The 13,432-nt window shown below is 39.8% G+C and overlaps 1 protein-coding gene across 14 annotated transcripts in view; it reads left to right on the top strand.

Moving 5' to 3' along the window:
* The window catches only part of MYBPC1 (myosin binding protein C1), a 96,546-nt gene that overhangs the window by 62,336 nt on the left and 20,778 nt on the right, over positions 1-13,432 (top strand). For all 14 annotated transcript variants that reach the window (XM_067009985.1, XM_067009979.1, XM_059081930.2 and 11 more), the window contains 6 exons: positions 4,274-4,433; positions 5,681-5,785; positions 6,547-6,735; positions 7,969-8,103; positions 11,399-11,452; positions 12,396-12,563. In XM_067009985.1, the coding sequence (XP_066866086.1) occupies positions 4,274-4,433; positions 5,681-5,785; positions 6,547-6,735; positions 7,969-8,103; positions 11,399-11,452; positions 12,396-12,563 (811 nt within the window). The remainder of the gene's footprint in view (positions 1-4,273; positions 4,434-5,680; positions 5,786-6,546; positions 6,736-7,968; positions 8,104-11,398; positions 11,453-12,395; positions 12,564-13,432) is intronic.

Raw genomic sequence — 13,432 nt, forward strand, 5'->3', positions numbered from 1 at the left:
AAAAAGCTTTATTGAGCTATGGGACAACTTCAAGCAGTCATGTAATTGGAGTCCCCAAAGAGGGGGACATAAGAATATGTAGAGAAAAAATGGCCCCAAATTTTCCAAATTTGATAAAAACTAGAAAATCTCAGATACAAGAATCTCAATAAAACCCAAGCACAAGGAGCATTAAGACATCTACACCGAGACCCATCATAATCAAATTGCTCAAAACCTGTGGTTAAGAAAAAATCTTAAACGTAGTCAGAGAAAAAGTCACATTAAACCCGTGGGAACAAAGATGACAGCTGATCTCTCTGGAAACAAAGCAAGTGAGAAGACAGTGGAGTAACGTTTAAAGGGGGAAAAACTGTCAACCTAGAATTCTATACTCAGTAGAAATAATTATCAGAAATGAAGACAAAATAAAATTATTTATATACAAAAGCTGAAAGAAGTCATCTCCAGCAGACTTGCACTACAAGAAATGTTAAAAGAAGTTCTAAAGTCAAAAGGAAATGATACTAAGATGAAAACATTTTCACAAAGGAGCTATCAATAAGTGGGTCAGAAATAATAACTACATGGATAAATATATAATAATTTTTTTCTTATTTAAATCTCCTCAAAAGATACTTGGTTGTTTAAACAAAAATAATAACAGTGCATCATGGCCTTCAAACATAAGTGTAAGTAAAATTTGTAACAATGAAAATATAAGGCCAAGGGGGGAGAAAGGAAGTAAGGATTGAAAGGAGTGAAATGGACATATGCTATTGTAAGTTTCTTTTGCTAAATGTAAAGTATCATAATACCACATGAAGGTAGACTATACTATAAACCCTAAAGGAACCACTAAAATAATAAAACAAAGAGTTATAGCTAATAGGCCAACACAGAATGTAAACAGAAACATATCTAATGAATCCAAAAGGAGGCAGCAAAAGAGACACAAAGGACAGATGGGACAAATAGAAAACAATTAGCAAGATGATAGAATTACAAAGAAAAATAAGTAAGTTAGAGATTTTACTACTTTTCTCAATAACTGATAGAACAAAATGTACAAGCTTTGAGTAATACTATCAACCATCTGGATGTAGTTGACATTTATAGAACACTCCATTGAACAAAGTAGACTGGGCATTATTTTAAAATGCACATGGAAGATTTACCAAAATAGACCATAAATAAGTCTCAGTAAATGTGAAAGGATTCAGGTCATGCAAGGTATATTCTCTGACCACAGTGGAATTAATTAGAAAGCAATAACAGAAAGATTTGGAAAATTTCCAAATATTTAGAAACTAAGTAGCTTTTTAAAAAAGTAACTCATGGATCAAAGAAGAAATTACAAGGGAAAATTAGAAAATATTTATGAACACACACATATCAGAATTTGCAAAATACCACTAAATCAGTACTGAATAGCCCTACATCTAAGAAGGAAATAGAATTTGTAGTTTAAAATCTTTTCACAAAACAAATTCCACATCTAGATGGCTTTGTTGGTTAGTTTCACCAAACATTTAAGAAAGAAATAATACAAATTCAATACAAACTCATCCAGAAAATTGAAGAAGAGAAGATAGGAATACTTCCCAACACATTCTTGAAGGCCAGCATTACCCTTATAGCAAAACCAGAAAAGACATTACAAGAAGAGAAAACTACAAATCAATATCACTCCTGAACATAGATGAAAAAATTCTAAACAGAATTTAGCGAATCAAATCCAAAAATATGTAAAAGAAACAGTACATTATATCCACATGGGACTTATCCCAGGAATGCAAAGGTAGGTTTAACATTTTCAACAAAGTTAATATAATTCACCATATTAACAAACCAGAGAAAAAACGTGGTCACCTCAATAGACACAGAAAAGCATTTGACAGAATCCAACATCCATTCCTAGTAAAAATCTCTCAGCAAACTAGGAAGTGAAAGGAACTTCCTCAGCATAATAAAAGACATCCATAAAAATCCTACAACTATAATCCTACTTAATAGTGAAAGGTTGAATTCTTTCCCTTTAAGATCAAAAAAAAGAGAGAAAAGATGTCACTCTCACCACTTCTGTTCAACATTGTACTGGAGGTTCTAGCCAGGGTAATCAAGCAAGAAAGAGAAGTAAAAGACATCCATTTTGGAAAGGAAGAAGTAGAACTGTCTTTATTTGCAGATGACATAATCATCGATGTAGAAAATCCAATGTAATCTACAAAAAAATCTACTAGAAAATGGTCATGGTAGCTTTATTTGTAATATTCAAAAGCTGAAAACAATGCAAATTCCATCAGTGGGTGAATGGATAAACAAATTGTAAGAAATTCATACAAGGGAGTACTGCAATATCTTGGATGACTCTCAAAATAATTATGCTGTGTGAAAGATGCTGGAACAAAAAACAAAGAGTATTTTTAAAAAGCCATTAAAAAAAATCCTGACAGTACCAAATGCTGGCAAGGATATGGAACAATTAAACTCTCATACATTGCTGGTGGGAATGCAAAATGGTGCATCCACTTTGGAAAACAGTTTGGTAGTTTTTTATAAAGTTAAGCATGAGCTTACCATAAAACTCCACAAGGCTATTCCTAGGTATTTACCCAAGAGAAATGAAACATATGCCCACACAAAAACTCGTATAGGAATGTTTATAGCAGACTTATTTAGAATTGTCAAAACCTGGAAATGACTCAAAAGTCCAATTGTACAAACATATTCCAACTGCACGTGGAATATGCAATGGAAAACTACTCAACAATTAAAAGGAACATACTAGTAATACAAGCAACATGGATCAGCCTAAAAATAGACACTCGGAAGACTACATACTGTTTGATTCCATTTATATGACATTCTGGAAAAGGGGAAACCAATGGGGCAAATAACAGACCAGTGGGTGCCAGGGACCAGGAGGTGGGGTTAGTGGGGTGCCTGCCAAGGAGCATGGAGACACACTGTGAGCTGTGATGGAAACAGTCTGTAGCTTGATTATGGGGGTGGTTACACACTCACATAAATTTGTCAAAATTCATAGATTATATATCTAAAACTATGAATTTCACTTTATGTAAATTATACCATAAGAAACAAAAGAACACATAGAAATATGAAGAGGATAATATAACACCACCCTAAGTAAGTTATTTTTCTTTTCAAGCAGAACATCTTTTACAATCTTAAGATTAGAATTTGGCTAAAATGAGGAAATTTTGTTCTATTATAAAATGAGAATTATGAAAGCCATTTCAAGTATTCTTTTTTTTTGTGATACGCGGGCCTCTCACTGTTGTGGCCTCTCCCGTTGCGGAGCACAGGCTCCGTGGCCATGGTTCACGGGCCCAGCCGCTCTGCAGCATGTGGGATCTTCCCGGACCGGGGCACGAACCCACGTCCCCGGCGTCGGCAGGTGGATTCTCAACCACTGCGCCACCAGGGAAGCCCCATTTCAAGTATTCTTACCGTCTTCACAGTCTTACGTTATTGAAGACTTACAAGTCCTAATCCAGACACAAAAGAGTAGAGTTGACAATAGTGGCAAATCACCCTGTTTCTAAATTGCCTTGACCTTCTCTGTTTTTCCTCTTTGTATATTGGCTGTCTATTATTTCATGGAAGATATGACCTGGGAATCAGAAAAATGTAATGCTGCTTTAAACTTCTGGTGTAAGGAAGAAGGAAGGCGAGAAATGAAGGAAAATAAGAAGGGGAAAAGGAGAAGGAGAAAAGAAAGAAAATATAATAGAAGTCTCAACCTCACTCCGTCTTTACTTTGGGAATTAGATGTTCATTCTTTCATGTCCTACTGGAAGGGAAAGATCAGTACTCAACTTGTATGGGAAACTGGCACTGTAGCCTTCTTCAACCCTTTTCAGTATTTTTAAATTTCCAAGACATCTAAAGAAGTGAACAAATCATTATTTCGTTTCTGATATGAGTTTAAGTATTTCTAACATCACGTACAAAGAAACTCTTCTCCTAGAATGACACTTCTGCGCTTATATTTTAGGTCCTCCAACTTTCTCTTTAAGGAGTTAATGGGTAGTGAACTGTGGAGTCAAATCCCAGTTCTACCACTTCTTAGCCGTGTAACCTTGGGCCACGGTGTTTCCCGTGTGTAAAATGGGATGACGATACTTTTGTCCTTAGAGCTGATGGAGGATGAAACTAAGAACACATATTTCAGGCATTAGCACCATGTCCAGCTTAAGTGCCCAGGCACTCTAGAGGTGTCCTTGTTGTTTGCACAGGTCATGCCACATTGTATTTCTTTCCTCTGTAGGCTATTACGGAGGGCAGTAGCCGGATAAGAGCTGAACATTACCCTGACACCACCACTCTGGTTATTGATGTAGCAGAAAAAGATGATTCTGGTGTTTACCACATAAATCTGAAAAATGAAGCTGGGGAAGCGCATGCAGCCATCAAGATTAAAGTTGTGGGTAAGCCCTCTGAGCCAACAGACTTCTAGAATCAGGCTGACATGTCTAGATCCAGAGTAGACTTTGCAAGTTCTTGGTTCTCTCAGCTTTTCTGGGTAGCCAACAAAGAAGCACACGCTGTAGCTGTATTTTATAAATCACTGCCTTTCTTTTTTTTATCTTTGCCACTTCTTTGTATGTCTTTCATTCTCTTTTCTTGCCTTTTTCTTCCTTTTCCTTTCCTTTCCTCCCTTGTCTCTTTGCTTGCCTAGAGGACTAGTTGCGGTGAGGAGTAGCTAAGGTTAGCCTTTTGGGGTTGCTGTCATTAGCCCTCCACAGTCACACTCCCTTTCAGTGCCCTCTACAGTCACTGACACACAATCGCTAAATAATTTCCAAAATCACACTCACTGTAGGGGAGTAAGATCTGCTTTGGTTCTTAGACGACCATTGAAGTACATTTTTCCGGATCCTGAAATCAAGTGAAATGAGTATGGCAGATTACTGGTGGTCCAAGGTCTCATGATCTCTTCATCCCACTTTAGCTTTCCCTTAAGAAACATATTACTTTTTTTTCTTTTCTCTGTCTCTCTCTCTCTCTCTTTTTTTTGGCCACGCCATGTGTCATGCAGGATCTTAGTTCCCCTACCAGGGATCGAACCCGTACCTGCAGCAGAAGTGCAACGTCCTAACCACTGGACCACCAGGGAATTCCCAAGAAACATATTTCAAATTGATCCAAAACTAAGATTACTTTGTTATGTACTGAACTATATTTATAAGACATGGTAACTTGCCATTTTTGACTTGGATTTCTACCAGTCAACATTTTACACAACAACTGATGTAAAATGTGCAGTAATTAGTCCTTGATTCAGTTCTGCTGCAAGTTCACTTCTGTGGTTAAAAAACAAAAAACCCAAATCACGTCCAACGTTTAGGCAATAATTTCTTAGTCGCCATTTTCAAGGTAAATAACAAGAGTCTTGGGTTTCATACGGTTCTGTAATGTGACACTAGTTTAAAGGATTTGGAGACATCATTATTTTATTTGTATTGGGCTCACCTTCCCTGATTCCATATGGAGCAGACCTTGTACCCAAATTAGTTACCCAATGCACTTCAGTGAACATGAAAAAATAATAAGAAATAACCTTGCTTCTATTATTATCAAACAAAAACATATTTTCTAATGAACATTCTTCTTTGTGCTCTCACTCCCTGAATTTTATTTTATTTTATTCTATTCTATTTTTTGTTTGCTACAGATATCCCTGATCCTCCAGTGGCGCCGAATGTGACTCATGTGGGAGATGATTGGTGCATCATGAACTGGGAGCCTCCTGTCTATGATGGAGGGTCCCCAATCTTAGGTAACTGCGTGTTGGTCCATCTGTGGAGCTGCCAGTGGAGTTGGTGTCCTCTTTATGCACATTAGTACAAAGCACATTTTAAAATACTGCATTTAGAAGAAAACTTTTAAATGTCCATTCACATTGAAATATATTGGGGGATGCTTTATAAGTACTTGAGCTTTAAATAGCTCTGATGAATATCATCTGATTGCCTGTCCTCTTTTTTTGTTTGACATTTCTGTTCAATATCTAATTTTGAAACAACTGTAAGTCTAACTTTATTCTGGTCAGTAAATGCCTAGATCCGTAGAATTATGTCTATGAGGCAATTTCTTCTAGAGTTAAATACTTAGAAGAATTTGCTTCCCCTGTGGAACAGGAACTTTCTTCTACTTGCTAATAATGAAACTCACAAAACTGGTTATTTCCCCCTTCTTACATTGCTGGGACTCAAAGTCACATCTGTTGCTCAAATTGAGTGACTATGTAAGTTTCTATGGCCTACATATCTGTGGTTTATTTTTTTCTCTTCTCTTCCTAATACAATTTTAATTTTTTCTAGTCTTATTATTTTTATCTATATCCCATGATGTTAATATTTGTATTCTTTATAAGCTCTCTCAAAAAACCAATGGAATAAGATGGGTTAAAAATACATATATGACTATTTCACTTAGAGTGCTGAGAATATGGGAAATTTTTGAACATTCTGATATCTGACAAAGTTTAATTTTGGAGACCAAGGAAAAACTTCAGTTTCCATTTTGTGTCCCCTTCAGGTTACTTCATCGAGAGGAAAAAGAAGCAAAGCTCCAGGTGGATGAGGCTGAATTTTGATCTCTGCAAAGAAACAACCTTTGAGCCCAAGAAGATGATTGAAGGTGTGGCCTACGAGGTCCGCATCTTTGCCGTCAACGCAATTGGCCTCTCCAAGCCCAGTATGCCCTCCAAACCTTTTGTTCCATTGGGTGAGTCAAGAGAGGTGTGTCTCTGTCATGAAAATCGTTGCTGCAGATTGTGACTGCTTCCTTCTGACCTCTAACTGGAGCAGACCTGGAAGCTTCTTAGATACAGGAGTAGGAGACTAGAGGTGGTTAGGGGCAATTTTCTAAGAAATTACAAACAACACAATAGAATTGAATGCCTTCATAATGTAGACCCTGGAATTTATTACCAGAATTCCAAGGACAGCTGTGGGTGGCTCTGTTTGCCCCTCCCCACTGGAAACATGTAGCTGGGCCCATTGACACAAGACTATCCCCATTTATCCTTCTGAAAGTATAATCCAACACCCTGGTGTAAACACTATAACTAAAACAAATTGACATCAATTCAACCAACCACACTTGAAAGCTAGTCTCTTTGCTTTATGGTCACACTTGAAATGTTATCTATTGAACCAAAAAAGTCAGTTCAGTAAAGGCAAAGAAAGAAGACAAGACGTCTTCACTATTTTCTGGTAGTGAGTAAATTTTTCAATAGAAATATTTAGTACAAGAGTTTGCACTTTAAAATTAGAAAGTTATGGAAAATTTACTCTAGATCATTAGATCTCAAACTTTGACTTTTTCAACTTCCTGGGCCTCCCAGACTCCCATGTCAACCTCCTAAATGGAGGGAAAGTGTGACAGCGTTGATAAAAAAATTTTCACAGCTGGCAGATCTTTGCCATAAACACAGCATATGCTCGAGGAGTCTCGTTGAATTTTATTAACACGTGGGGGCTTCTGTGTATATTATTTATTATTTATTTATTTACTTACTTACTTATTTTTAGCTGTGTTGGGTCTTCGTTGCTGCGTGTGGGCTTTCTCTAGTTGTGGCGAGCAGCGGCTACTCTTCGTTGAGGTGCACGGGCTTCTCATTGCGGTGGCTTCTCTTGTTGCAGAGCACAGGCTCTAGGCGTGCAGGCTTCCATAGTTGTGGCACAAGGGCTTCAGTAGTTGTGGCTCGCGGGCTCTAGAGCTCAGGCTCAGTCGTTGCGGCTCACGGGCTTAGCTGCTCAGCAGCATGTGGGATCTTCCCGGACCAGGGCTCGAACCCGTGTCCCCTGCGTTGGCAGGTGTATTCTTAATCACTGTGCCACCAGGGAAGTCCCTGTGTGTATTTTTATTTGTGTCCTAGTTCATTTTATCACAGTTCCTGTGCCATAATTCTGTAGTTAATAATTTCTTCTTTTTCTGTCTCTTTTATCTCTGAAGCCGTAACCAGCCCACCTACTCTTCTGGCTGTTGACTCTGTAACTGACACCACTGTCACAATGAAGTGGCGGCCCCCCGACCATATTGGTGCAGCAGGTTTAGATGGCTATGTGCTAGAGTATTGCTTTGAAGGAAGTAAGTACAACTAGTAGTTCAAATGAATACCATCATCAGTAGGTGAGATATGCCCCCCTTTTGTTTCTCTTTCTCGGGAATTCATCTCCTTCCTACTGAAAATGACAACAAGCCAAAGGTCATCCTTCTATGATGGATGAGAATTTAGCCCTTCTTTGCTACTTGACTAACAAATTGAGATCTCAAAAATATCCCAGGTAGGCTCCCAGATCCGACAACATGAGTGATCTAGGACATAGGAGGAGAGATTCTGACCAAACTTCAGGGACTTCCACTTCTTGAATTGGTGGAATTAAAATGTACCAAAGCAAAATAAAATTCTAGGTAGGATAAAGCAAGTTGAAAATTCTAAACTCTATACTGAGCAGAGGTCAGCTATCAACAGAGCTGCCTATTTCTGGGTAATAAAGAGAGATTATATACTTGACTATCTGGTGATCAATTCTGCCTTCTTAAAGGGAAAAAAAAGAATAATTAAGGACAACTTTCAGTGTTTAAAAGAATCAGCATTAAATCCCAGAGGGTGTAAGAAATAGATTCAACATTATGGCAGCAACTTGTCTCAGGATATGGGTGCATAAAAATTTAATGGCTTAAATTTAGGAGGGGGGCTTCCCTGGTGGCGCAGCGGTTGAGAATCCGCCTGCCGATGCAGGGGACGCGGGTTCGTGCCCCGGTCCGGGAAGATCCCACATGCCGCAGAGCGGCTGGGCCCGTGAGCCATGGCCGCTGAGCCTGCGCGTCCGGAGCCTGTGCTCCGCAACGGGAGAGGCCACAACAGTGAGAGGCCCGCGTACTGCAAAAAAAAAAAAAAAAAATCTCAGTTAAATTTAGGAGGGGAAGAGAAACAGGCAAAAAAAAAAACCCCTTGCTGATAGAAATAATAGAAAAAGAGAAAAGGACACAAGAAAATATAGGCCAGAGTGTACCTAAAACCAAAAAAAGTTGTGAAATTCACTAAAAGCCTCTTGTGTTTTTGATTTCATACTTGTCATGATTTGGAGATGGGTGAATAAAATTGCCCCAGCTCTGGACTCGGGCTGCATTCTAGGTCATGGTAGGGAAACAATCCACCAGGGTAGTTTGTTCCTATCTCCACAAATGAGAGGCCCAGACTTGCCTCTAACTCTAAGAAAACTCTTTGGACCCCAAACTTTAATGTGGATCTTAGGTGAAGGAAAAAGAGACTCCAGAGCATGTTTGGGAAACCGGGAGTGTGAACACCTTCCCAGAAGGAAAACCTCTATGGAGAAGAAATTTCTAACTTTGAAGAGAAAACTGCTGAAAAAGAAGCCCCAGGCTTCTGGATGGGGGCACGCATGGAAATAACCAGTGTTGGTCAGGAGAGTAGAGAGAAAGGGGGAATAAAGCATCCTGGTAACACTCAGTTCTGTTCACATGCACTCACTCACAGAACACTATTGTTGATTTTTCCAGGGCTTAGAAAGCCACTAACCAAAACCAGTGGAGACATTATAATCTTGAGTGCTTTGGAGTATGGTTTATTCCCATTCCATTCCCCTCCCCCAATTTGAAAAACTCCCAAGCCCTCCTCTCTGTTATTTATACCGCCCAGCTAGCAGAACTCCCCACTTCTGTGTGATGAGGCTGCTGAAGCAGAGCAAATTGTTTACTCTTTTCTTTCTGATAGGTTTAAAAAGTAAGAAGATACAGCAAAATGATAGATGGCAGACATTTTGATGTTACCCAGCTTAGCTAAAATACAACGAAGTGTATTTTACATAATTCTGTGTGTGTTCTGTGTAGATATATATGTATACCCCGCATATACATATATATATGTCCACAGTCATTATTATGTATATATTTTGCCACATAACGTTTTGGAATTAGCTTTCTATGGAAGTTCTTTTATAACGTGTATCTCTTTGTTCTTGCAGTCTTTTCTTACTTCCTGTCTGTGGCTGCCCTCTTCTTCATTCTCTTTTAATGGCTGTTGTCCTCCAGACTAATTTTCTGTAGTGTTGAATGCTTTTAGATATGGCAGGTTTTATTGTGTAAGAGAATTCTTTCTTTTATAAGATCGTGTGTTGGTTTGGACTCTGTCTTTCTCTTGGTGTTTATTTTATTGTTTAATGCCTGCACCGTTTTACTCTTCTTCACCCTGGTTCTTTCTTTCCTTCCTTAAAAATTCTCCTCATGTATTAAATAATTTTCACATTCCTTTCCCATCCCCTGGACACCGTTTTCTTTCTCTCTTTCCCTCAAGTAGTTCAAATGCAAAGAGATGTTTTCGTTTCCCTCTGGTCTTGTTTTGTCCTGTTTCCTCTTGAAATTTCCTTCTTCCCTAGTGCTTCCCTCTTTCATGCATGTTTTCTCAGTCTCCTATTTCACATTCTCATCACTCGTCTCTTGATTATGAAAATATCAGCATGGTAGCTCCCAGGCAGACCCTTGGCTTCAAGGTGTATCTCTTTTTCAAAGTCCTGAGTAATTTGTATCATCCACGTGCTTCTCGCTTGTTGTTCCTTCTCCCTGATACTCCTAGAAGGGTTGAAATAAGAGAGAGGAGAAGGATGCAAGAGGGGCCCGTCTAGTCCCCACCCCCCTGCTCCATTCCCGATAACCTACGTGGTCATCATCCCAAACTAGTGAGATATACCTACAGGCACTCTGAATCATCAGCGTGCCCTCCACCCATGTGGAATGCGGCAACCAGGACAGCTCAGTCTGCCAGACCAAGAGCCTGTTGCCACGGCAACCGGGGGCTGCCTCCTGGGCTGCTGGGGCAGTTTCCACTTCCATGGAGAGCATTTTCATTTCCTGGTTAGACGGGGCTGGCCGTATCTCAAGTGCCCTCACTCCCAGACTCTGATGGGTGAGCCCCATAGTGGGAGAACTGTGTTCCCTGGGGACCCACAGGACCCTCCCAGGCTGAAGTAGCAGGGACAGGAGCGAAGGTAGACTGTTCCAGTGTGCACTGCTCCCTGTGGAATCCGGGACCTGCTCCGCCTTTGTCTTCAGGGTCTTGCTTTGTTGTTCTCTACCTCTTGCTCCCACAGTTGGGGGTGCCCCAGCCTCCTTTCTCCTCCCCTTCTCAGTGGCAGGTGCCTCAGGACAAAAAACCCCCACAGTCTGAATAGAGCAGGCGGTGCCCCTCCTGAGGCATTCCCCCCTCCTCTAATATGTTTGGTCTCTTCTGTCACTGTTCTGAAGACAAATATCTTTGCATACTTTGCACACTGTACTAACAGAGAATGCTGACTACTGATATGATTTCCTTCTGTTGTGAAAGTGGGTGTCTTTAATTAATTTTAATGATGGATTCTCAAAGGTACATCAACAAAACAGTCTGGTGAAAATGGGGAGGCTGCATATGATCTACCAGGTAAAGTATTCTCTGAAAGTTCTCAGACTTTCTTACTGTATGATAAAGTTTCTGGGAATGTTCCGTGCCCCAGCCTGAAGTACACCCCCACACAAAAAAGCCCTTAGAGATGGAGGGGGAGGGCGGGTGGTGAGTTTATAATGTGGGATCCAAGCTTCCTTTTTTCCCCCCCCGTGGGCATAATAATGCACACAAACTTTTAGAACCTGAGATATTTGTAAAACCTGGATTCTGGGTTTAAATTTTCTTGCTGTTGTAGACGAAGCCACCAAAAGCATTTAAAAAATCGGAACTTTTGATTGCGGTGAAAGATCGTGCCAATTCCTTATGAGGTCTTGGCTGCTGAGTTGTGGCTCCTTTTGCCGTGGATATAAGCTTCTTTTCTTCATCATTGGGCATATGATCAGATTTCCCATGCCCGTATTATGTCTTATAATAATAAAGCAGCCAGGATAAAATGGAGAGATCTTATGACTGTAAAGGTTGGTGTCTCTCATTCATAAGAATAGCATTTTCCTCTTTTTCTGAACTTTAATGTATACAGATGGTTTAACATCATGGTTACATCAATTGTAAAAATGTACCTTGTAAAACCAAATGGGGTTAAACTACTACAGAATTCCTGGGACAGTTACCATTGTTCAGGATACCCTAGTAGCCTGAATAAGAGGTTTTTCAGAGATGGCAGAATCTGATTATCATTCTTCCTGCTATTTACATTAGCCATTCTAGGCCATTTTTCATTTAAATATGAAAAACACCCAGCCATGTAGTCTGAGTCCAGACCAAAGTCATATTCCCTCCAAATGATTTAATTTTGAGTAAAATACTAATTTGGAGTTGACTGTTTAACAGGATGATTTCTTTCACTAACCACCATTCTTTCTTGCTTCTTGTCTTTTCTTTCGTTTTTTTTTTTTTTTTTTCCCTTAATGGATTTTAGAGGACAACTGGATAGTTGCAAACACAGAGCTGATCGAGAAGACCAAGTTCACCATCACAGGTCTGCCAACGGACGCAAGGATCTTTGTGCGTGTGAAAGCTGTGAACGCCGCCGGTGCCAGCGAGCCCAAGTACTACTCTCAGCCCATCCTTGTGAAAGAAATCGTAGGTAGGTGGCAAGGCTTTCAAAACTTTGTCTCCATTTCACATTTTTTTAACCTCTTTCTTTTTCAAACCCTCCTATTTTGTTGTCACTCCTTTGATATTTTATTAATATCTCCTGGGAGTTAGAAATGAACAAAATTGCCCTTTATAGGCAGCGTGGGAGGTCAGCTCCCGGTTTATAACTTGGTTTGAGGACCAGATAACTACACCAGGTTCCATGAGCCAATAGGCAGCTGGGCTGCCTAGTCACAAGGGGTGGGGGGCAGCGGTGGGGGAAGCATTTCAAACAGACCCTACAGCAGCAAAATGGCTCAAATGAGTCAAAACCATTTTCATAATAATATGAACACGTTGTTTTCCCTTTTCAATGCTTGACCTCTGCTCTGATGGTACAAAAGTGATGGTGTGTAAAACTGCTGGTGCCTTAGCACAGATCCAATCTGTGCTACCAAATTGGCTGGCTGGTCTTTTCTTCCTCACCACCATGCACTCGCAATTAAAATTAAAGGGCCACTTTTGCCTTGGAGTGTTCTTGATGATACATATGAATCATGAATGTTCTTAAACCTTGGTTCTTGAGTACACTTTTTTTCTATACTCTGTATGACAATGAAATGCAAAGTATATGTGAAACTCTTATGCTAAATACTGTAGTACGATGGTTGTCTCTAGGAAAAGCATTTGTGCAACTGAATTAGAGCCTAAACTCGTGACCTTTTCCATGAAACTCCATTCTTCCTGGAAAGAATGACAGAGTGACAAACTCTGGCTAGTCAGTCTTGGGTATTTGGCAGACATTTTCTAGAAAATGAATGGAGTGAGCCCGTCGCTTGAAGGAAAACAACTTAGAGTATTTATTGTCAACTTGTCAAT

Source organism: Kogia breviceps, chromosome 12, assembly GCF_026419965.1.
Source record: "Kogia breviceps isolate mKogBre1 chromosome 12, mKogBre1 haplotype 1, whole genome shotgun sequence".
NCBI lineage: Eukaryota > Metazoa > Chordata > Mammalia > Artiodactyla > Physeteridae > Kogia > Kogia breviceps.